Source organism: Nerophis lumbriciformis, linkage group LG01 (assembly GCF_033978685.3).
Source record: "Nerophis lumbriciformis linkage group LG01, RoL_Nlum_v2.1, whole genome shotgun sequence".
Taxonomy (NCBI): Eukaryota; Metazoa; Chordata; class Actinopteri; order Syngnathiformes; family Syngnathidae; genus Nerophis; species Nerophis lumbriciformis.
Genome location: NC_084548.2, coordinates 18,201,977 through 18,227,972, shown reverse-complemented (window position 1 = coordinate 18,227,972; position 25,996 = coordinate 18,201,977). Strand labels below are relative to the sequence as shown.

Sequence of the window (25,996 nt, the reverse complement as noted above, 5' to 3'; positions counted from 1 at the left end):
CTCACATTCACACACTAGGGCCAATTTAGTGTTGCCAATCAACCTATATACATATATATATATATATATATATATATATATATATATATATATATATATATATATATATATATATATATATATATATATATACATATATATATATATATATATATATATATATATAATATATTACCACTGTTGTAAGGTGTGCTGGATGCAAGAATTTGCCATGTTATTGAATATTCAACATTATTGTCTTTGAGGTCCCAAATGTGCTTGCTGAGTTCTGTAGTATTCCGCAGGCTTTGGTTCCTGAAAGAAGCCTTGTGATTGTTCCATCTGGCTTTGAACTCTCCCAAGTACATTTGGAACCTCAAAGACAATAATGTTGAATATTCAATAACAGTGGTAATAAAAGATGCAACCTATGCTTAAAAGAGAAACTGTTTATTATATACCGCCCAGACATGTCATCCCTCAACAAGCGCAGCGAAATTGTATCAGCATGCCGTCACAGACGGAAACACCTCCTAGGTAACACATGAGCCAATCACCACGCCCCTACGCCTGCCTGTAACTACCCGTTCTGTGCCCTATATAAACCATGGTATGTGAATGCTTCTATTAAAATCTCCTGATGATTGAGGGAACCCCTCATGAAACAGGCCTGTAGAGATGAAGTAGTCTTGTGATTTTTTTCCCACTCATACATATATATATATATATATATATATATATATATATATATATATATATGTATATATATATATATATATATATATATATATATATATATATATATATATATATATATATATATATATATATATATATATATTTTCAAATGTTTGGTATATATATATATATATATATATATATATATATATATATATATATATATATATATATAAATATACATATACATATACATACATACATACATACATACATATATATATATATATATATATATATATATATACCAAACATTTGAAAATAGTTTTTAGAAAGAAAAAGCACACAATACTATTTTGAGGATAATAATCATGCTCATCAGCATGGTCTCCACCACCAGCATGCTGCAGAGTAGTGTTTGTGAAATACCTGAGAGTAGGATCTAAAACATGCCCATTGTCAAGAGAGCGTCAAGAGAGAAGATGATCGACCTTGAGTACCATTGGCCAAGTGCGGCGAAACACAAGGAGACAAAGTCGCTGATCTACGATCAAGTCACATTCTGCATGATTTAGATTCAAGGGTGTCAGAACTATGGCCCACCGGCATCTTAAATCTGGACAGTGATACGTCTTTTAATCTTTAGTCTTCAACCCTCATAAACGTTCAATTATTTCTGATACCCACGAATCCTCACATTTTAGCAATATGAGTAAAGTTAGTCAATGATGATATGTGTTAAAGACTATCCATTTGTGCAATATATTTAGCGATCAAACATCCTTTCTCACTAATGCGAATAAAAACAACTAAACAACGCAACACGTCATAAACGTACATTTGTCACACACTGCACCATGTATTAAATAAGGGAACATTTCTCAGAGTGACCTTTAAATGTAATTTGACCATGGCAGCCACACCTTAAAAACAAGTTTTTTTTTTATGTGAAAACATTTTTTTAAGTAAGAAGTAGCATTTAAGTCCCATCTTAAAACTCATCAGTACACTCTAGCCTTTCAAATAGACCCCCCTTTTTAGACCAGTTGATCTGCCATCTCTTTTCTGCTCTGCCCCCCTCTCCTGCGTGGAGAGGTTATCAGGTGACCACAGATGACGCGCTCGCTGTTCAAAGTCGGGACCCGGGGTGGACCACTCTTCTGTGCATCAGTTGGGGACGTCTCTGCGCTGCTGCTTTTTTGGGGGATGGGACTCCGGGTCCCCACATCTGCGGTCCCCTCCAAGGTTTCTCATTGTATCCCATTAGTTTGAGTTTTTTCTTGCCCTGATATCCTTTTTTAAAAAATATGTTTTTATTCATTTGATAGGGAAATCATAATACAGGTACTGAGAAAACACACATTTTTTTTTGGTTCCCCCCAAAGCCTCCCTCCAAAAAAACAAAAAAAAACAAAACAATTCAAGTAAAATAATAACACCCCCTCACATTTATCCTATAGTGTCTTTCATTTAGCTATGTAACTAATTATGCAGCCCCAGGTCAAGTCAAATTGTTTTGGCGTACTCCTCAGATTATATTTAATTTTCTCTAAATCTACGTTTGTAAGAAAAACATGATATCCTTAAGCCAGTGTTTCTCAACCACTGTGCCGTGGCACACTAGTGTGCCGTGAGATACAGTCTGGTGTGCCGTGGGAGATTATGTAATTTCACCTAATTGTGTTAAAAATATTTCTTGCAAACCAGTAATTATAGTCTGCAAATGTGCCATTGTTGCACGTCAGTGCCGTCTAGAGCTAGGCAGAGTAACCGTTTAATACTCTTCCATATCAGTAGGTGGCAGCAGGTAGCTAATTGCTTTGTAGATGTCGGGAACACGGTTTGTCGCGATCACAATATGCGGGAGGCAGCGTGCAGGTAAAAAGGTATCTAACACTTAAACCAAAAATAAACGAAAGGCGAGTGCCCCTAAGAAAATGCATTGAAGCTTAGGGATGGCTATGCAAAACGAAACTAAAACTGAACTGGCTGCAAAGTAAACAAAAATAGAATGCTGGACGACAGCAAAGACTTACAGCGTGTGGAGCAGACGGCGTCCACAAAGTACATCCGCACATGACATGACAATCAACAATGTCCACACAAAGAAGGATAGCGTCCGCACAACTTAAATAGTCTTAAAACAAAGCCGGTGCTGGGAACAGCGCTCAAGGAAGACATGAAACTGACCAACAAAAGAGGAAAAGCCACCAAAATAGGAGCGCAAGATAAGAACTAAAACACTACACACAGTAAAACACCAAAAAAACTAAATAAGTCACGGCGTGATGTGACAGGTGGTGACAGGACACCTACTTTGAGACAAGAACTATATTGATGCATGCTTGGTTATGGTTTGAATTCATATCCAACTATAGCGAGAACAACTTTTTATCGTCAATATTGGCTACTGAGTTTCATTTTTTTATGTTTTCTGCTGGTGGTGTGCCTTAGAATTTTTTCAATGAAAAAAATGTGCCTTGGCTCAGAAAAGGTTGAAAAACTCTGCTTTAAGCCAGGCCTTGGGGGCAAACTGTGATTTCCACTCCAATAAAATCCTTCTAGGAGCTATTAATGATGCAAAGGCGATACTATCCCTGAAAGTCTGCTTAATTTTTTGATAGTTTGGTGGGATTCCAAAACTAACCAATTCTGCACAAGGCGTCAATTTAAAATTCAGTGCATCTGCAAGATGTTTAAAAATATTAATCCAGTAGGCTTTCAGCCCTTTGAGACACTTGTGATTAAGGGCTATATAAATACACTTTGATTGGTTGATTGATTGACTGATTAATATATTGTATGAATGGATATATTCAGCCTATTTGTGCACTACTGACTGGTGATGCACCCAAAATTCAACCACCAAAAAAATATGGAAGTATTATTGCAGTAAATAATGTATCAGTAATGCTATGACATAGTGGCCGAAATTATCGAGTTTCCTCCGTGGTACAGTCTGGTGTGCCGTGGGAGATTATCTAATTTAACCTAGTTGTGTTAAAAATATTTTTTGCAAACCAGTAATTATAGTCTGCAAATTATGTGTTGTTGTTGAGTGTCGGTGCTGTCTAGAGCTCGGCAGAGTAACCGTGTAATACTCTTCCATATCAGTAGGTGGCAGCCGGTAGCTAATTGCTTTGTAGATGTTGGAAACAGCGGTAGGCAGCGTGAAGGTAAAAAAATATCTAATGCTTAAACCAAAAATAAGCAAAAGGTGAGTGCCCCTAGGAAAAGGTATTGAAGCTTAGGGATGGCTATAAAGAACAAAACTAAAACTGAACTGGCTACAAAGTAAACAAAAACAGAATGCTGGACGACAGCAAAGACTTACTGTGGAGCAAAGACGACGTCCACAATGTACATCTGAACATGACATGACAATCAACAATGTCCCCACAAAGAAGGATAATAACAATTGAAATATTCTTGATTGCTAAAACAAAGTAGATGCGGGAAATATCGCTCAAAGGAAGACATGAAACTGCTACAGGAAAATACCAAAAAAAGAGAAAAAGCCACCAAAATAAGAGTACAAGACAAGAACTAAAACACTACATACAGGAAGACACTAAAAAACTCAAAATAAGTCACGACGTGATGTGACAGGTGGTGACAGTACACCTACTTTGAGACAAGAGTTATATTGATGCATGCTTGGTTATGATTTAACGTCATATCCAATAATTGCGACAACAACTTTTTATTATCAAAATCGGCTGCTGAGTTTCATTTTTTAATTGTTACTGCTGGTGGTGTGCCTCTGCACTTTTTCAATGAAAAAAAATGGCCTTGGCTCAAAAAAGATTGAAAAACACTGGTTTAGGGCATGTCTGACCGGGAGGAGGCCACAGAGAAAACCACGGGTCTCACAGTCACCCTATCTCTAAGGGAGAGCCCAGCTCCCCGACGGAGGAAACTCGATCGTTTATTCTGCTCTGTCATTACATGATAACTTATTTGAGTACAAAAATATGTCTGACAACTAAGCTGCTCTTAAAACATGAAATTTTAATTACAGAGAGTGATGGAAAGTCCATTGTTCTTGGCTTCAACGCCAACAGGAGTGTGCGAGTGGGTGCAAGGAGCTGACTGAGTATGAGAAAAGGGAAGGTGAAGTGAGAGACAAATGTATGTGCACGTTCAGACACAGACACATCTTCCACGGCGGGAGTGTAGCAAAAGTCAGGTAAGATCTAGTGGTTAGAGAGTCCGCCCTGAGATCGATATGTTGTGAGTTCAAACTCCGGCCGAGTCATACCAAAGACTATAAAAATGGGACACATTACCTCCCTGCTTGGCACTCAGCATCAAGGGTTGGAATTGGGGGTTAAATCACCAAAAATTATTCCCGGGCGCAGCACCGCTGCTGCTCACTGCTCCCCTCACCTCCCAGGGGGTGAACAAGGGGATGGGTCAAATGCAGAGGACAAATTTCACCACACCTGGTGTGTGTGTGACAATCATTGATACTTTAACTTTAACTTTAACATTAACTTTAACATTACATGCACACACACATTGTATTATGGTTCTTGCTTCACACAAATCTGATTACGGGCACATTTTTTTTTTTTTACACACTGAGATATTGACGAAGATCCATCCATCCATTTTCTACCGCTTATTCCCTTTGGGGTCGCGGGGGGCGCTGGAGCCTATCTCAGCTACAATCGGGCGGAAGGCGGGGTACACCCTGGACAAGTCGCCACCTCATCGCAGGGCCAACACAGATAGACAGACAACATTCACACTCACATCCACACACTAGGGCCAATTTTAGTGTTGCCAATCAACTTATCCCCAGGTGCATGTCTTTGGAGGTGGGAGGAAGCCGGAGTACCCGGAGGGAACCCACGCAGTCACGGGGAGAACATGCAAACTCCACACAGAAAGATCCCGAGCCCGGGATTGAACCCAAGACTACTCAGGACCTTCGTATTGTGAGGCAGATGCACTAACCCCTCTGCCACCGTGAAGCAGATAGATATCTACATATATCCATATTTAAGAGTTATTTCTTTCTATAGTCAGGTTTGAAATAACTAGTGTTTTCTCTTTGTGCTCTTTCTATTTTTTCTCCATCTCATGACCTACACTGTGGACTATCTTGAGCTTGGAATGCAGGGAGTAGCAATACTCCTTTTTCTTAACTTATCCGGTCTCTTCTCAGAGTAGAACAATTGACTTGTGTATTACTTCTGGAGGGTGGGGGCGAGGGACATATTGAAGAACACAGCACTTCCGTAAGGTTTTCAGATCAACTTGGCTGCGCAATTGAATGTGTTGTCCTAGGCTGGTCTCTTCAAAGCTTTGAAAATAAATTACAAAATACTTATTCTGTTCTGGTGATAATTTAAACTCAGCTTATGTGTCATCAAAAGAACTTGGGATTGACCAGTAACTTAAATTCCCTTGGAGGAACATCTGGTCCAAACGCAACAATACGCGTTTGCAAATAATTTTGCCAGAACAACACTTCCATAGACTTTGATGAATAAAACAGCACAGCCAAAACAGGATGTTGTGATGACGTAACCAGACGCACGCGCAGGCAGCATGTTTGCGATGTGGACGTACTTTAATATCTCTGCGATAGCTCAGCGGGGGTGCAATCTACAAAATGTGTAATGTGCGAATATTAAACGAACAGTGGCGGCTTTTAGGACAGAAAATGAAGTTGTAGCAGTTGCGTGACGCAGGTGAGTCGTCAGGCTCGCTGCAGCTCTCGCTGTTCATCGCCGAACGGACGTGAGAAGTTCTCCAAAAAAAAGAGTGCAGTCTACAATAACGCCAGAAAAAATGCTAGATTTGTTGCTAGTTGATTTTAATAAAGAGTCACTAAGAGGATTGGAGAATTCTCCAGAAACTTGAGAAATTCTCCATGAAGTACATTGTACAATAAACAGCAACAATTGAAAAATAGAGCAACAAAATATAATAAGAAAAATATATTTCAAAAACAACTATTAATAACACAGATTTGTTTTGGAATGTATGTATAGCAGCCCTTTTAAACAAAATATCCCCCGAAAGGGACAAGCAGTAGAAAATGGATGGATGGATGCATCAACTTTGATTATGCAAATTAGATGATGACATCATATAAAGCACGCCCATAGCCATGCCCTCAATGCCAAAGGTTTATTGGCAATCTGGGGGAAACCATCCATCCATCCACTTTTTACTGTTTGTGCCTTTCGGGGTCGCGGGGGTGCTGACCCTGAACTACAATATGCAGACTAAAATCATTGCGACTGCTAAACGTGAGTGTAACCCAAACAATCAACAGTGTTGTAAACTGTATTAGCACACACACATACACACACACACAGACGTTCTTGTATTTGTTACCTTCTTGAGACATCCGAAAAATGCCTACCTCTTTAGAACCACCCTTTCTAGATATATAAAGATTTGTATTTACAACATTAATAATATATACATACAAACCCCGTTTCCATATGAGTTGGGAAATTGTGTTAGATGTAAATATAAACGGAATACAATGATTTGCAAATCCTTTTCAACCCATATTCAATTGAATGCACTACAAAGACAAGATATTTGATGTTCAAACTCATAAACTTTATTTTTTTTTTGCAAATAATAATTAACTTAGAATTTCATGGCTGCAACACGTGCCAAAGTAGTTGGGAAAGGGCATGTTCACCACTGTGTTACATGGCCTTTCCTTTTAACAACACTCAGAAAACGTTTGGGAACTGAGGAGACACATTTTTTTAAGCTTCTCAGGTGGAATTCTTTCCCATTCTTGCTTGATGTAATGCTTAAGTTGTTCAACAGTCCGGGGGTCACCGTTGTGTTATTTTAGGCTTCATAATGTGCCACACATTTTCAATGGGAGACAGGTCTGGACTACAGACAGGCCAGTCTAGTACCCGCACTCTTTTACTATGAAGACACGTTGATGTAACACGTGGCTTGGCATTGTCTTGCTGAAATAAGCAGGGGCGTCCATGGTAACGTTGCTTGGATGGCAACATATGTTGCCCCAAAACCTGTATGTACCTTTCAGCATTAATGGCGACTTCACAGATGTGTAAGTTACCCATGTCTTGGGCACTAATACACCCCCATACCACCACAGATGCTGGCTTTTCAACTTTGCGCCTATAACAATCCGGATGGTTCTTTTCCTCTTTGGTCCGGAGGACACGACGTCCACAGTTTCCAAAAACAATTTGAAATGTGGACTCATCAGACCACAGAACACGTTTCCACTTTGTATCAGTCCATCTTAGATGAGCTCAGGCCCAGCGAAGCCGACGGCGTTTCTGGGTGTTGTTGATAAACGGTTTTCGCCTTGCATAGGAGAGTTTTAACTTGCACTTACAGATGTAGCGACCAACTGTAGTTACTGACAGTGGGTTTCTGAAGTGTTCCTGAGCCCATGTGGTGATATCCTTTAAACACTGATGTCGCTTGTTGATGCAGTACAGCCTGAGGGATCGAAGGTCACGGGCTTAGCTGCTTACGTGCAGTGATTTCTCCAGATTCTCTGAACCCTTTGATGATATTACGGACCGTAGATGGTGAAATCCCTAAATTCCTTGCAATAGCTGGTTGAGAAAGGTTTTTCTTAAACTGTTCAACAATTTGCTCACGCATTTGTTGACAAAGTGGTGACCCTCGCCCCATCCTTGTTTGTGAATGACTGAGCATTTCATGGAATCTACTTTTATACCCAATCATGGCACCCACCTGTTCCCAATTTGCCTGCACACCCGTGGGACGTTCCAAATAAGTGTTTGATGAGCATTCCTCAACTTTATCAGTATTTATTGCCACCTTTCCCTACTTCTTTGTCACGTGTTGCTGGCATCAAATTCTAAAGTTGATGATTATTTGCAAAAAAAAAATGTTTATCAGTTTGAACATCAAATATGTTGTCTGTGTAGCATATACAACTGAATATGGGTTGAAAATGATTTGCAAATCATTGTATTCCGTTTATATTTACATCTAACACAATTTCCCAACTCATATGGAAACGGGGTTTGTACTATGCAAATATAAAAAAGCTTGTTGTGAAAAATGAGTAGGAATTTCAAAAGAAAAAGGTAAACATTTTACAAGAAAAACTGAACATCTGTGCAATGTTATGATAAAAGTTGGAATTTTACTCAACAGTCGCAATTTTACAAGAAAAGCATAACATTTTGACAATTTTATGAAAAGAGTCATAATTTTACTCGACAAAGTCACAATTTTTTAAGAAAAATTACACATTTTGGCAATATTAAAATAATGATAATAATTCCGAATTTTACTTGGCAAAATTATGACAAAAGTCATAATTTTCAAGGGTAAAATCTAAACTGAATAATCAGTCAGGTGTTGGGATGGAGCCCTTATTTACAGCACGACTGTTGCCGTGTGCACAATGCAAGATCAAAGGAACCCCTGGATGAGTTTGGTGTAGAAGAACAGGACCTCAACCTAATGAAACCCCTTTCGAAATGAACTTGAACTGCGATTGTGAGCCGTCACGAGCAGGTTCTTTCTCATGCCCAACATCAGTGATCTCTGACCTCACGTTCTGGTTGAACAGACATGATTTTGTTTTCTAGCAAAGCTCTAGAAAGCCTTGCTAGAAAAGTGAAAGCTGTTATATCTACAGTATGAGGGACCAGTATATCATCTGACATCATATGGACAAAGATAATACCTTCTGGAGGAAAGTTCTGTGGTCAGAAAATTGAGCTGTTTGGCCACAATACCCAGCAGAAAAGGTAAGGCCTTTAATCCCAGGAACACCATCCTACCGTCAAGCATGGTGGTGGTAGTATTATGCTCTGGGCCTGTTTTGCTGCCAATGGGACTGGTGCTTTACAGAGAGTAAATGGGACAATGCAAAAGGAGGATTAACTCCAAATTCTTCAGGACAACCTAAAATCATCAGCCCAGAGGTTGGGTCTTGGGCGCAGTTGGGTGTTCCAACCGGACAATGACCCCAAACACATGTCAAAAGTGGTTAAGGAATGGCTAAACCAGGCTAGAATTAAGGTTTTAGAATGGCCTTTTCAAAGTCCTGACTTAAACGTGTAGACCAGTGATTTTCAACCACTGTGCCGCGGCACACTGGTGTGCCGTGGGAGATTATCTAATGTCACCTATTTGGGGTAAAACAGTATTTTTTGCAAACCAGTAATTGTAGTCTGCAAATGATGTGTTGTTGTTGAGTGTCGGTGTTGTCGAGAGCTTGGCAGAGTAACCCTGTAATACTCTTTCATATCAGTAGGTGGCTGCAGGTAGCTAATTGCTTTGTAGATGTCGGAAACAGCGGGAGGCAGTGTGCAGGTAAAAAGGTTTCTAATGCTTAAACCAAAAATAAACAAAAGGTGAATGCCCCTAAGAAAAGGCATTGAAGCTTAGGGAAGGCTATGCAGAACGAGACTAAAACTGAACTGGCTACAAAGTAAACAAAAACAGAATGCTGGACGACAGCAAAGACTTACTGTGGAGCTAAGATAGCGTCCGCAATGTACATCCGAACATGACATGACAATCAACAATGTCCACGCAAAGAAGGATAAAAACAACTGAAATATCCTTGATTGCTAAAACAAAGTAGATGCGGGAAATATCGCTCAAAGGAAGACATGAAACTGCTCCAGGAAAATACCAAAAAAAGAGAAAAAGCCACCAAAATTGGAGCGCAAGACAAGAACTAAAACACTACACACAGGAAAACAGCAACAAACTCCAAATAAGTCAGGGGGTGATGTGACAGGTGGTGACAGTACACCTACTTTGAGACAAGAGCTACAGTGATGCATGCTTGGTTATGGTTTAGATTCATATCCAACAATTGCGACAACAACTTTTTTCTGTCAACTGAGTTTCGTTGTTTAATGATTTCTGCTGGTGGTGTGCCTCCGGATTTTGTCAACACAAATAATGTGCCTTGGCTCAAAAAAGGTTGAAAATCTCTGGTGTAGACAATGCTGAAGAAACAAGCCCATGTCAGAAAACCAACAAATTTAGCTGAACTGCACCAATTTTGTCAAGAGGAGTGGTCAAAAATTCAACCAGAAGCTTGTGGATGGCTACCAAAAGTGCCTTATTGCAGTGAAACTTGCCAAGGGACATGTAACCAAATATTAACATTGATGTATGTATACTTTTGACCCAGCAGATTTGGTCACATTTTCAGTAGAGCCATAATAAATTCATAAAAGAACCAAACTTCATGAATGTTTTTTGTGACCAACAAGTATGTGCTCCAATCACTCTATCACAAAATAATAAGAGTTGTAGAAATGATTGGAATCTCAAAACAGCCATGACATTATGTACTTCATAAGGACATAATCATTTTCTGCGTCCCAATACTTTTGTCCACACTGAGAGCCTTAACTCTTATTGATTCTCTGCCTTCCCTGCTGTGCAGTGCAGTAAAACACTTTTTTTTATTATGTGACAATAGACATCATTGTCTGGTTGGCAAAGGCTGCGCCCTTAAATCCCCTTCATTACACTTCAAACCATGATTTGTTTTAAATTTTTTTTAACAATAATTAACTTGTTCAATCATTTCTCGCAATCATTCCATTAATGTTATCATTACTATTGGTCACAAGTTTAAAAGCGGCGGTATAAGCTTCCGTACAAGATATGGGCTGGCAGCGACTGGACTGGAAAGTAATATCTAAAATGACACATCGCTCGGTTGCCACAAGTTTCATGGTTTGCTGCCGAACATTTGAAGCTGTTTGATGCGTGGAATGACACATCCGTGACAGCTGCCATGAGCAGGATGTATAAATAATGCAGAGTCACAGGCAGGGTTCTCTCTACAGCAGGCCCCTGCATTTCATTGTGTTATTAACAATAAGGAGCCATTTAGCCCTCTGCTATTATTGTTATGTGACTGCAGGATTTTAACAGGCCAGACACTTACCGGCTTTAGCGTGACTCATTCTGTGGCAAAATATTATAAACAGTTCTTGTGACTATGATGAAAAAAAAATATTAAAATGCATCCTTCTGTCACAAGGAAGTAGTACTAATGGCACACTAAAAAAATAGAAAGTGACATTAAAAACTTGTAGTTGTAATACAGTAGTACTAAAAAGAAGTACAGTAGAACGCAGTGGCAATTGCTCTAAGACTGCAAGGGAAGCTAAGCTTCCTAAAATGTCAAAAAATACTTTTTCGTAATATATATATATATATATATATATATATATTTATATATATATATATATATATATATATATATATATATATATATATATATATATATATATATATATATATACACACACGTTAGGTCAGGGAAAAACAGAGGCTGTATCATCCCTACAAGCCTGTTTTCGCAGGTTTATATATATATATATATATATATATATATATATATATATATATATATATGTCTTAATAAGGTTATCCAAAAAATAGTGCTCGATACCGTAGTAGAGCGCAATATATGTATGTGTGGGAAAAAAAATCACAAGACTACTTCATCTCTACAGGCCTGTTTCATGAGGGGTTCCCTCAATCATCAGGAGATTTCCTGATGATTGAGGGAACCCCTCATGAAACAGGCCTGTAGAGATGAAGTAGTCTTGTGATTTTTTTCCCCACACATACATATACATATATATATATATATATATATATATATATATATATATAAATGCAACGCGCTCTTTATATATATATATCTATATATATCTATCTATATATATATATATATATATCTATATATATCTATATATATATATATATATCTATATATATCTATATATATATATATATATACTTACAGCATTTATATAACATGTTGATGGACGTTTTTATAGGTGGAATAGCTCGACTCTACATTACCTGCATGGTTAGCCTTCCACTATACGAGCCATGTATTAAGTTAAGTTAAGTTAAAGTACTAATGATTGTCACTGGCCTTGTGGTTAGAGTTTTCGCCCTGAGATCGGGTCGTGAGTTCAAACCGAGTCATACCAAAGACGATAAAAATGGGACCCATTGCCTCCCTGCTTGGCACTCAGCATCAAGGGTTGGAATCGGGGGTTAAATCACCAAAAGGATTCCTGGGCGCGGCCACCGCTGCTGCTCACTGCTCCCCTCACCTCCCAGGGGGTGACCAAGGGGATGGGTCATACAAATTAGAATGCATAAAAAAAGAAAAACATACGTGTTCTTGTCTCACATAGAGATTGTGAATGACAGGCACATTTCCAGAAAAAGTGCAGTTCCCCTTGACTGTAAGAGATCTGCCATATCTTCATCAGGTGGTGTTAAACATTTTAAAAACAGTTCTGGGTTATGAAGGAACAAACCAGCGACTAATTTGTGACACACTTTTCACCTAATATTATGACTTTATTCTCCGTAAATTAAGAGTTTCTATTTCCTGTAGTATTACAACTTTATTATAATAAAAGTCTTATTTGTTTCCCTCTCACATAATTTTTTGATGTGACTTCGTAAGATTACAAAGTTTTATTACAACCTTAACTCTTCCAATTATTTCAAGTTTATGGATACATTTACTGCAGTGTCTACAACAGCACTTTTAGCCCTTTTTTTTAATTTACATTTTAATATTGTTCATCTTTGTGCTATGTTTTGCATATGTTTGTCTTAATTGTAACATCACCTTGCCAAGGGGCTGGAGAAATTAGCCATTGCCTTTAATCTCACGTATTTACATGTCAAATGTTCATTAATATGTATTGTCCCTTTTAAGTGAACTACATCTACACACATTTATTCACATGATTACTTTCAAAATATTCTTTCTTTCTTTCTTTAATTTATTTCGAACATGAACACACTTCCAGCATAATACATCACACAATTTCATATCGTTTCACTTTACATCGTGTCCGAATAGGAGTAGGAAGAAGCAGACCTTATTTAATCCTACCCCTTTCCCACTTCAGAGCATTTACAAATAAATACATTCATTTACTGACTTCTTTTTGTAGCACAATGACATCTGTGAAGGATTAATACAGCAGTTTTGAAATATATAATTAAGTCAGTCATGATAATCTTCATCTCAGTGTGTTTATCTTATTTTCAATAAGGTTGCAAGTGTTTCTCATAATTCTTCTTCTTTTAACACTATTCATTTGAACAACCTCTTAAACTAGATCATATTAGTACATTGTTTAACTTCTTTACTTAATTCATTCCATAATTTAATTCCACATACAGATATGCTAAAGGTTTTAAGTGTTGTACGTGCATACAAATGTTTTGAATTAGATTTTCCTCTAAGGTTATATTTCTCCTTTTGGTAGCAGGTTTGCTTTGTACATAATTTTAGCTGTTTGCAATTTAACCAAATCATCGAACTTCAATATTTTTGACTCAATAAATAGAGTATGTCATGTCTGTGTGATCATGTTTTGTTTTAGTCATGTTCGGTTTTGTTTTTGGACTCTTTATACACTTTTGTTTGTTTTTGTCACCAGAGCAACCCATTAGTTTTCACCTGTCATGTCACGCACCTGTTTCACGTTTTGAGTCACGCAGCTGTTTTCACTGATCATGTCACTGCTATTTAAGCCGGTCTGTTTCTGTTGTTCGTCCTGGTGACATTATCATATCCTTATCTATCCTTTCTACCTCTGCTACCTGTCATGCCAAGCCATTGTTTCATACACGCTTTTCATGCCACAGTAAGTGTTGTATATTTTATGTTTAGCGTTTTTTTGCCTTTATGCAAGTTTTTGTTTCATTAGCCAAGTTTTTGTACTTCCGCCTTGTGCGCGCTTTTCGTTTGTTCTTTTTGTTAGTGTAAAATTAAACATGTACTTACATTCACGCCTTGCCCGCGCCAACTTTCCTTTGCACCATGGGAAAACAAACCCCAAAGTCCACGCATTGACAGAGTAAATATCAGTATAATTGATCTTTTTTGTAACACGGTTAACGAATGAAGCGCACATTTGTAGTTATTTCCCCATATTTCTGCACAAACACTCAGATATGGTAACACTAGTGAGCAGAAGAGCAGTGTTTTTCAACCTTTTTGTAAAAATGCGTAGACACACCACCAGCAAAAAACATTAAAAATGTAAACTCGGTAGTTTTTATTGACAGCAAAAAATCATTGTTGCAATTGGGGCGGTATAGCTCGGTTGGTAGAGCGGCCGTGCCAGCAACTTGAGGGTTTCTACTGTTACCAAATAGCATTATTTCAGTTTTACTGAGGTTCAAGGATAGTCTGTTTTCCTCAAAATATTCTCATCATTATTTGACGGTCTATTATTTTTCATCCCTACAGAAGGCCTTAGCACTCCTTTAGTAACAATGTGAATAAAAATGCACCATTATCATCTTTTTGAAGGCTGATCCGGTGCTTGTATATGATCTTATTAGATTGTATCGACGTACCCAACATGTCCTAAAAGTGCATGTAACCTTTTCACATCCTCAACATCATCTCTTCACTCCTTTGGCATTTAATATATTTGCCTAGTGTCAATTTGCGAGGCAATTTGGCACCATTGATCCAATCGAGAGGCCAAACTCCTCTTGCCCAGCTGCTGCACAAATTAGCTATTAAACAAAACAAAAAATAAAAAAAAATGTCTGTTCAGCCTGATGTAGCTCCTGACAAATGGTGTCTCATCGGAGCCAGACACGCTGCATGAGTGCGCCCAGACAGGCATGGTAAGTATTCCACAATCAAATACATCACCATACAGAATATTGGCCATAACGCAGGGACGACGGCTCGGCATTAAAAAAACACGCCTCTTGTATTTGTTGTTATCAAGTCGGCGAACGTGCAAACAAACTCCACATAAAACCTGGGGAGTAATCTCGATGACAATGTGGGTAATTTAGGCTCCCTCCATTCAGCCGCTTGAAACAAAACCTATTTGAGCTTAAAAACCTGAGTGAACAATACACACCCAGAGGGAGGCATGCATGGATAATGTCTCCTGGAAGATAAATTGTGCTTTATCTTTTTTTCCGCCGCACAGCAGTTTGCCCATGCAGAGCACATAAATAGTATTTTGGATCAATTTGTGGCTACTTTTTAAAAGTTACTTGGGGGGAGACGGGGCGGATTATACTTATTTAAAAAAAACAAAACAAAAAAAACTTTCTTCCTTAGGGCATCCAAAACGACCCCGCGCAGTGAGCCCCGTTTTAATTAGCGAGTTAAAAGCAGTGGAGACGTCCTCTTACCTTTCACGATCAATATGGCCACGGCTGAGAGGCTCTCCACATCCGTGTCCACCACACAGATATATTTGCCCGTGTGGTTCAGCTGAATATTCCTGATCATCAGGTCTCCCGCAGCTCTCTGGCAAGGAGAAAGACAAGCTTTATGTCGCGTGAAATATTACAGAGCTTATGACAGCTTATTAAGGGATGGACTTGGGGGGAATGCTGAAGGCGCTGTAAATAGAGAAAATGATGATTGAAAATGCAGATTTTTCTTGGACTTTGCAGGCCTGCTTTAACGTGATGGAAATTAATCAGATTAGTTAAGAACGCATTGTCATTGTTGGTTTTGGCATTTTTTAATTGTTTGGACAGTTAGGCGATGCAATCTTTTGCACCATTTTTTAAGGATCCTGGTATGGAGGTTAATTTGTGTCTTAATTACGAAAGCTTTTTTGGACACTGAATTTGTTTAACTGAATTTTTTACGTCAACTTTTCACTGAATAAAAGTTTGTGAGCAAAATACATTTCAAAATGTACTGTTTAAAAATTCAGCGTAAACATATTCAGTGTGAAAAAAAGGTAACACTTTAGTATGGGGAACATATTTACCATAAATTAGTTGCTTATTAACATGCATATTAGTAACATATTGGCTCTTAATTAGTCATTATTAAGTACTTATTAATGCCTTATTCTGCATGGCCTTATTATACAACAAGTACACCATTAACTAAGAGTCTTCCCTCAATAACCTCAGAATGATTGCTTATTAGTAACCCTAACCCTAACCCTAACCCTTATATGTTCCCCTAGTGTCCAAATAACTCTAAATTAAGTCTTTATTACTTTATTAAGCAACTAATTAATGGTGAATATGTTCCCCATACTAAAGTTTTACCGGAAAAAAATAGTGTTTTAATTTCAGCATATCAAAATTCAGTGTTAAAAAAAAATCAGTGTATAAATATTCAGCGTTTTAAATTTGAGTGTATGCAATTTGAGTGCTGAAAAATCCAATGCAGAAACATTTGCTGCTTCAAAACGCAAGCCACTTCCGAAAAATGTAGACTGAAGCCACCGATTCTGTCTCGGATCCAACCAATGAGGTGTCTAGTTTGAAGTCACGTGACAAGGGTTGTACTAAATGCGGCAAGGCCATGTCATCTGCTGAATGGGCTTTATTTTAACAGTGGAGGTTGCTGTACATTAGTGAACAGAATCCCATGATTCTGCAGAAAAGTATAGTTTGGACATGGCACCAAATTCTGTTCAGCCCAGATTACATTTACTATCTAATTGTAGGTATTAAAAAACTCATTTTTGCATTACAAAATAACAAAACTTAGCTTAGCGGGTCTAAAAAGGTATGACTAACTTTGGACCTCACTGTATGTACCAATTAGAATATGCAGTAATTTTCACCATTCTAAAGCATCCTGGTAAATGCAAGCATAATCTAGAGCAGGGTTTTTCAAAAGTGTGCCACAGTTATCCTCCCCTCTGAGAACATATTAGCCTGGGGCTTGCCCTACTCCCCGAAAAACGGATTTTCTGCAGCACATATTGTGGAGTTTTTTTGCTCAACACAAACTTTATTTACCCTCTTATGGAACTAATAATCTATTAATTTTACCTTTTGACATAATCAAAGTTAGCGTTTCTTAACTTTTTTTTGAAGGAGCTGCCACTCCTCTCAAATCTCCTGAAAATGTAAATAATTATACGCTGACATTTTTACCAAAATGTAAAAAAACTATGAAAACAAAAGATGCGATAAACACTCAACTTCACCCATTACATACTCCCAACTGGACAAATAACCGCCACACAGATGACATGCAGCTTTACATTTTAAATGAGTCCATCACTGCTGGCACACACACCACCCAACAAACTGACATATACAACTGGATGAACAACAATTTTGTCAAACTCAACTAGAACAAAACAGAATTCATATGTCCAAAATCCCTCAGTCATTCAGTCAAAGATTTCAATATGTCAATAAAGGAACTGGCTTCATACACCAGGCAAGATGGCGCCAGCGTGTATCGGTCACAGTCTGCTCTGCTCGTACTATTGTTTATTGCTGCTTTGCTTTGTGTTTTGTGCCAAAATATCCATCCATCCCATCCATTTTCTTCCGGTTATCTGAGGTTGGGACGCAAGGGAGCAGCCTAAGCAGGGAAGCCCAAACTTCCCTCTCCCCAGCCATTTCGTCCAGCTCCTCCCGGGGGATCCCGAGGCATTCCCAGTCCAGCCGGGAGATATAGTTTTCCCAACATGTCCTGGGTCTTCCCCGTGGCCTCCTACCGGTCGGACATGCCCTAAACACCTCCCTAGGGAGGCGTTCGGTTGGCATCCTGACCAGATGCCCGAACCACCTCATCTGGCTCTTCTCGATGTGGAGGAGCAGAGGCTTTACTTTGAGCTCCTCCCCGATGACAGAGCTTGTCACCCTATCTCTAAGGGAGAGCCCCGCCACCCGGCGGAGGAAACTCAGTTCTGCCGCTTGTACCCGTGATCTTTTCCTTTCGGTCATAACCCAAAACTCATGACCATAGGTGAGGATGGGAATGTAGATCGACCAGTTAATTGAGAGCTTTGCCTTCCGGCTCAGCTCTTTTTTCACCACAATGGATCAATACAGCGTTCGCATTACTGAAGACGCCGCACCGATCTGCCTGTCGATCTCACAATCCACTCTTCTCTCACTCGTGAATAAGACTCTGAGGTACTTGAACTCCTCCACTTGGGGCAAGATCTCTTCACCAACCCACATATAGCACTCAGGCTTTTTACGGGCGAGAACCATGGACTCGGACTTGGTGGTGCTAATTCTCATCCCAGTCGCTTCACACTCGGCTGTGAACCAGTCCAGTGAGAGCTGAAGATCCTGGCCAGATGAACCCAGCAGGACCACATCATCAGCAAAAAGCAGAGACCTAATCCTGCAGCCACCAAACCGGATCCACTCAACGCCTTGACTGCGCCGAGAACTTCTCTCCATAAAAGTTATGAACAGAATTGGTGACAAAGGGCAGCCTTGGCGGAGTCCAACCCTCACTTGAAACTGGTCCGACTTACTACTGGCAATGCGGACCAACCTCTGACACTGATCATACAGGGAGCGGACTGCCACAATCAGACAATCCGATACCCCATACTCTCTGAGCAGTCCCCACAGGACTTCCCCAGGGACACGGTCGAATGCCTTCTCCAAGTCCACAAAGCACATGTAGACTGGTTGGGCAAACTCCCATGCACCCTCAAGGACCCTGCCGAGAGTATAGAACTGATCCACAGTTCTACGACCAGGACGAAAACCACACTGTTCCTCCTTAATCCGAAGTTTGACTATCCGACGTAGCCTCCTCTCCAGTACACCTGAATAGACCTTACCGGTAAGGCTGAGGAGTGTGATCCCACGATTGTCGGAACACACGCTCTGGTTCCCCTTAGAGGGGAACCACCACCCCGGTCTGCCAATCCAGAGGTACCGCCCCCGATGTTTACGCAATGTTGCAGAGTCTTGTCAACTAAGACAGCCCCACAGCACCCAGAGCCTTAAGGAACTCCGGGCGGATCTCATCCAATCCCAGGGCCTTGCCACCGAGGAACTTTTTAACTACCTTGGCAACCTCAGCCGCTAGGTCGATAGCTAACAAAACACATCTCCTAAACAACCTATTTGTGTCCCGCAAGTTGGATTTTATGTGCCTCACGAAAACTTGGCAGCAGGAGAACGTGTTCTTTTTTCTTAAGGAGCTGTGTCATCCGGACTGTCACATGTTTGGGACCCCTCGGCTTACTCGCAGAGGCGGCGGCTTGGCCTTTGTTTATTGGGACGCTACCTGCTGCGGACTGATGGCCACGAACCCGTACAACGCATTTGAGCTTCAGACGTGCAAGGTTGAAAACGAACACTCTTTTTACTGTGTTTTAATCTACCGACCACCTGGTCCTCCTTGTTTATTTGTAAACGAATTTACGGATTTGATGTCATCTATTGGTAAACTGGAGAGTGTATTAATTGTTGGTGATTTTAATCTCCATGTTGATAACTCCTCCTGACCCTTGGTAGCCGAGCTGGTATCTCTTATGGACTCATTCCACTTTTTACAGCATGTGTCGGGTCCTACTCACACAAAAGGCCATACTTTTGATTTGGTCTTTTCTTTGAGTAAAAATTGACCAATTAAGTATTGAAGACCTTCAAATAAGCGACCACTATTGCATTGTTTTAATATGTTGTTCTCACTGACTCAGACTACTTCCAAAGTGAGGAAACAGACACGCATGCTAAATGACTGCAATCAGCGGGTTTAATGTTCTTTTTGACCCAACAACTTTTGCGAGCTGTGATAATGTTGTTACATTTATGACAAGCTTCAATCATCATTGTCTGACTGTTTTGAACACAGTAGCACCAGCTACAAACACTCTAGGCTCTTATAAAAAACTTTGTCCATGGATGAATGAAGCCATTTCCAGCTTTATGAGAAGCTGTCGGAAAGGGGAACGTTTGTGTAAAGCCACAAAATTAGAGGTTCATAGACTCCATTTTAAAGAAATGATAATGGGGCTAAATGAAATGATGAAACGTGCTCGCTCGGCTTTCTTTTCAAATCTTGTTTTGCATAATAAGAAAAACCCTCAAGTCTTATTTGACGCTATTGAACATTTTGTTGCACCTCCATCTCCTCAGGTGCCTGTGTACACACAGGATGACTGTAATATATTTTTGAACTTTTTTGTGAACAAAGTGCAAGACATAAGGGCCAGTATTAGTCCTCCCTTGGATAGTTTGTGCACTGCATCAGCCCCTGTGTGCTCATCATGGTCTTCCTTTACTCATTTCAGCCTACAGGATGTTCAGGTTTTAGTGGGCAAGATTAAACCCACATCGAGCCCTGTGGACATTGTTCCTTCTCCATTGTTCTTAAATGTTTTTGATGTTGTTGGTCCTTGGGTGGTAAAATTGATAAACCTTTCACTTCAGTCTGGCTCGATCCCCAGCCTTTTTAAACATGCTGTGGTGAATTCCATTCTTAAAAAACCTAATCTTGACCCGATGGAGCCTATAAATTACTGGCCCATATCAAAACCTCCCTTCTTGTCAAAAAACATTGAAAAAGTGGTAGCTAAGCAGCTAACCTCATTTTTGGAACAGCATGATTTTTATGATAAATACCAATCTGGCTTTAGATAATTTCATTACACCGACACTGCTCTTTTGAAAGTTTCCAGAGACGTGATGATGACTGCTGACTCTGGTCGCTACACAGTTTTGGTTTTACTCGATTTGAAATCTGCCTTTGATACTGTGGATCACAGTATACTGATAGATCGCCTCAAATCTGAGATGAGGTTTTCTGGTGCTGTTCCCCAGTGGTTTACTTCTTGTATAAATGGAAGAAGTTTTAATGTTGCTTTTAATGATGTCCAACCTGTCATGTGGTGTGGCCCAGGGTACTGTTCTGGTTCCTGTTTTATGTTTGTTGTATCTGATGACGCTTGGGAGGTGGATCAATCGTGTCAAAAATGTTTCTTATCATTTCTATGCAGATGATATTCAACTGTTATGCTCATTTAATGATTCAGAGTTTCACTTTTTATTTGAGTTCTTGGGATGTGCATCCTTCATCAAAATAAATTCTAACAAAACGGAAACTGTGATAATTGCTCACGATAAAATATCCCCCCGATCAACTCCCTTGGTGTTCTGGGTGCGTCTGTTAAAAGCAGTCTCTAGATTTGTGTTTGATCAGTCAATGTCTTTGAAGGGGTCACTGACCAAAAACTGTTTTTATCACCTCAGAAATATTTCTTAAGTAAGAAATTTGTTGTCACAATTGGATCTCAAAATTATCATTCAAGCGTTCATTTCATCTCATCTTGACTATTGCAATTCTCATTTCACTCTTTTCAACTAGTAAACATTAAAGAGACTTCAGATGGTACAAAATGCTGCTGCCAGACTTCTGACCGATGCACCCAGAACAGCCCATGTTACCCTTATTTTATCTAGTCTTCATTGGCTTCCAGTCAAATTCCGCATGGAGTTTAAGATTTTAGTCTTGACATTCCGTGCGTTGCATGGTGGGGCTCCTCAGTACATCACTGACTTGCTATGCTCCTACTCTTCAGGGCGCAGCCTCCGGTTTTCAGGCCAGGGTCTTCTAAAGATCCCAAAAAACTCATTTTAAAACCCATGGAGACCTGGTATTCCAGGCTATAGTTCCCATACTCTGGAACAACTTGCACCAGTCCCCCAGTGAGCTTGACTGTGTTGACACTTTTAAGAAACATTAGAAAACTTCTCTTTTTAGTAAAGCTTTTGGTTAAGGCACCTTTTACCTATAATTTTGAATCCACTTTGTATCCTTTTTATGATGTTGCCCCTGTTGTTTTAATTGAATTGTTGTTTTACTTCACTTATGTTTTCTACAGCGCTTTGTGATTTTATCTGTGAAATGCGCTTTACAAAAATATGTACTTACTTACTTAATTACATCACTCTTTGTGCCCCTCTACTCACGTCAGGAACTGGGCCCCATACAGAAGACTACTAAAGGCCCCCCATCGTCACCAATACACACAAACTTTGTATGTTTACATTAATAAAAAACTAAATATTGCATGGGTTTGGTTGAAACCAGCCTTTTAAAAAACATGTACACTGAACAAAAATCTCAAAGCAACACATTTGTTTTTGCTCAAATTTTTCATGAGTTGAACAAAATACCTATTCCTCTCACATATTGTTCACAAATCTGTCTAAATGTATGTTAGTGAGCATTTCTTCTTTGCCAAGATAATCCATCCCACCTCACAGGTGTGGCATATCAACATGCTGATTAAACAGCATGCTTATAGCACATGTGTGCCTTAGGCTGACCACAATTAAAGGCCAGTCTGAAATGTGCAGTTTTATCTCACAGCACAATGCCACAGATGTCGCAAGTTTTGAGGGAGCGTGCAGTTGGCATGCTGACTGCAGGAATGTCGACCAAAATGATGCCGTGAATTGATTGTTTGTTTCTCTACCATAAGTCGTCTCAAAAGGCGTTTCGGAAAATTTGGCAGTACATCCAACCGGCCTCACAACCGCAGACCACGTGTAACCACACCAGCCCAGGGCCTCCGAATCCAGCAGGTGCACCTCCATGATCGTCTGAGACTAGCCACCAATTTTTTTGGATCGCTGTCCGATGTTATTTTATTCCAATGATCACAAACACACCATCTGTGCCTGAAAGTAGATTGGCAGAGAATGTGGAAGTGTTGCTGTGTGTCTGGGGAAGCACAGAGACGAAAGTGTTTGCATGCGAGGTAAATCCTGTTGGAATTGTGCATTTTGTTATCATAAGATTGGCGATATAAGTTAAAAATAGCCTGCGATGAGGTGGCGACTTGTCCAGGGTGTACACCGCCTTCCGCCCGATTGTAGCTGAGATAGGCTCCAGCGCCCCCCGCGACCCCAAAAGGGAATAAGCGGTAGAAAATGGATGGATGGATGGAGTTAAAAATAGCACCGGACTCAGTGTGATTTCATATTAGTGCAACAATACATTATATTATTTTAATTTTTTTTCACTTAAAAAACCCCCTCTAATTTTCAATATCTGTTTATTTAATGAAGGGACTTTGAATGCACCAAGGTTACGGGCAATGAGACACGAAAGTAAACTAGTACATTCCATTCTTCTAAGCTGTCACAAATATATTTACAATATATTTACAGTTCTTTTTTTACCTCATCCTTCTTTCAAAATGCTGGTGCTGTGTGTGAATGCTGAAAGGGGACCTTTAATGACGTTATGACGTCTGTGTGAAGTATTTAAAGCTAGGTTTTCTTTTCCGCTGCCCACGTGCAACAAACAAATTGTATCTTTGATAGAAGGTTTATTTAGGCTTCAACGCTCTTAATTAGATTTTAGCAACCTTATTATATCAACAATTTTTACATACGCACATATTTCAATGACAGAAAAAGGGTCTTCAAACTTCGCAAAATCCATACCTCCCTGCCTCCATCTCATGACTAATCTCCACCCGTCTCAACCTCTCTTTCTCCACTGCTGACACTTTTTCCTAAATGAATCACCCCCAGACTGGATTATTGCAACCGCATCCTCAATGGTTCATGCTCTAAGGTCCTCCATAAACTTCAACCCATCCAAAACACCATCTCCTCACTTGTTCCCTCCCCTATGACCACACCACTTCCATCCTCAAGAACTCCAATGGCTCCTCATCTTGCAGTGCATCTATTTCAGGATCCTGCTGCTCACCCTCAAAGTCCTCCACAAACAGACGCCCTCTTACTTCTCTGACCTCCTCACCCCTCAAACTCCTGCCAGAAACCTCCCTTCCACTAACAACCATCGAACCAGGGGGGGCTGATCTTCTGCGTTGGTGGCTGCCATCCTCTGGAACTCACGTCCCTTATCCATGCACACATGTCAAAACCTCACAACCTTCAAAAGACTTCAAGAAACCCACCTCTTCAAAACTGCTTCGCATACTGGAGTACCTTCCTTATCTCGTCATTTTATTTTTAACAAACACTTACTTACAAACCCCATTTCCATATGAGTTGGAAAATTGTGTTAGATGTAAATATAAACGGAATACAATGATTTGCAAATCCTTTTCAACCCATATTCAATTGAATGCACTACAAAGACAACATAATTGATGTTCAAACTCATAAACTTTATTTTTTTTTTGCAAATAATAATTACCTTAGAATTTCATGGCTGCAACACGTGCCAAAGTAGTTGGGAATGGGCATGTTCACCACTGTGTTGCATGGCCTTTCCTTTTAACAACACTCAGTAAACGTTTGGGAACTGAGGAGACACATTTTTTAAGCTTCTCAGGTGGAATTCTTTCCCATTCTTGCTTGATGTACAGCTTAAGTTGTTCAACAGTCCGGGGGTCTCCGTTGTGGTATTTTAGGCTTCATAATGCGCCACACAATTTCAATGGGAGACATGTCTGGACTACAGGCAGGCCAGTCTAGTACCCACACTCTTTTACTATGAAGCCACGTTGATGTAACACGTGGCTTGGCATTGTCTTGCTGAAATAAGCAGGGGCGTCCATGGTAACGTTGCTTGGATGGCAACATATGTTGCTCCAAAACCTGTATGTACCTTTCAGCATTAATGGCGCCTTCACAGATGTGTAAGTTACCCATGTCTTGGGCACTAATACACTCCCATACCATCACAGATGCTGGCTTTTCAACTTTGCACCTATAACAATCCGGATGGTTCTTTTCCTCTTTGGTCCGGAGGACACAACGTCCACAGTTTCCAAAAACAATTTGAAATGTGGACTCGTCAGACCACAGAACACGTTTCCACTTTGTATCAGTCCATCTTAGATGAGCTCAGGCCCAGCGAAGCCGACGGCGTTTCTGGGTGTTGTTGATAAACGGTTTTAGGAGAGTTTTAACTTGCACTTACAGATGTAGCGACCAACTGTAGTTACTGACAGTGGGTTTCTGAAGTGTTCCTGAGCCCATGTGGTGATATCCTTTACACACTGATGTTGCTTGTTGATGCAGTACAGCCTGAGGGATCGAAGGTCACGGGCTTAGCTGCTTACGTGCAGTGATTTCTCCAGATTCTCTGAACCCTTTGATGATATTACGGACCGTAGATGGTGAAATCCCTAAATTCCTTGCAATAGCTGGTTGAGAAAGGTTTTTCTTAAACTGCCAACAATTTGCTCACGCATTTGTTGACAAAATGGTGACCCTTGTCCCATCCTTGTTTGTGAATGACTGAGAATCTACTTTTATACCCAATCATGGCACCCACCTGTTCCCAATTTGCCTGTTCACTCGTGGGATGTTCCAAATAAGTGTTTGATGAGCATTCCTCAACTTTATCAGTATTTATTGCCACCTTTCCCAACTTCTTTGTCACGCGTTGCTGGCATCAAATTCTAAAGTTAATGATTATTTGCAAAAAAAAAAAAAAGTTTATCAGTTTGAACATCAAATATGTTGTCTTTGTAGCATATTCAACTGAATATGTGTTGAAAATGATTTGCAAATCATTGTGTTCCGTTTATATTTACATCTAACACAATTTCCCAACTCATATGGAAACGGGGTTTGTACATTTTATGTTATTTAT

General features: G+C 39.7%; 1 protein-coding gene across 1 annotated transcript in view; it reads right to left on the bottom strand.

Moving 5' to 3' along the window:
- Positions 1–25,996, bottom strand: part of cntn3a.2 (contactin 3a, tandem duplicate 2) — a 220,099-nt gene that overhangs the window by 49,815 nt on the left and 144,288 nt on the right. Inside the window, exon 14 of the mRNA XM_061976496.1 lies at positions 15,856–15,973. Within this exon, the coding sequence (XP_061832480.1) occupies positions 15,856–15,973 (118 nt within the window). The remainder of the gene's footprint in view (positions 1–15,855; positions 15,974–25,996) is intronic.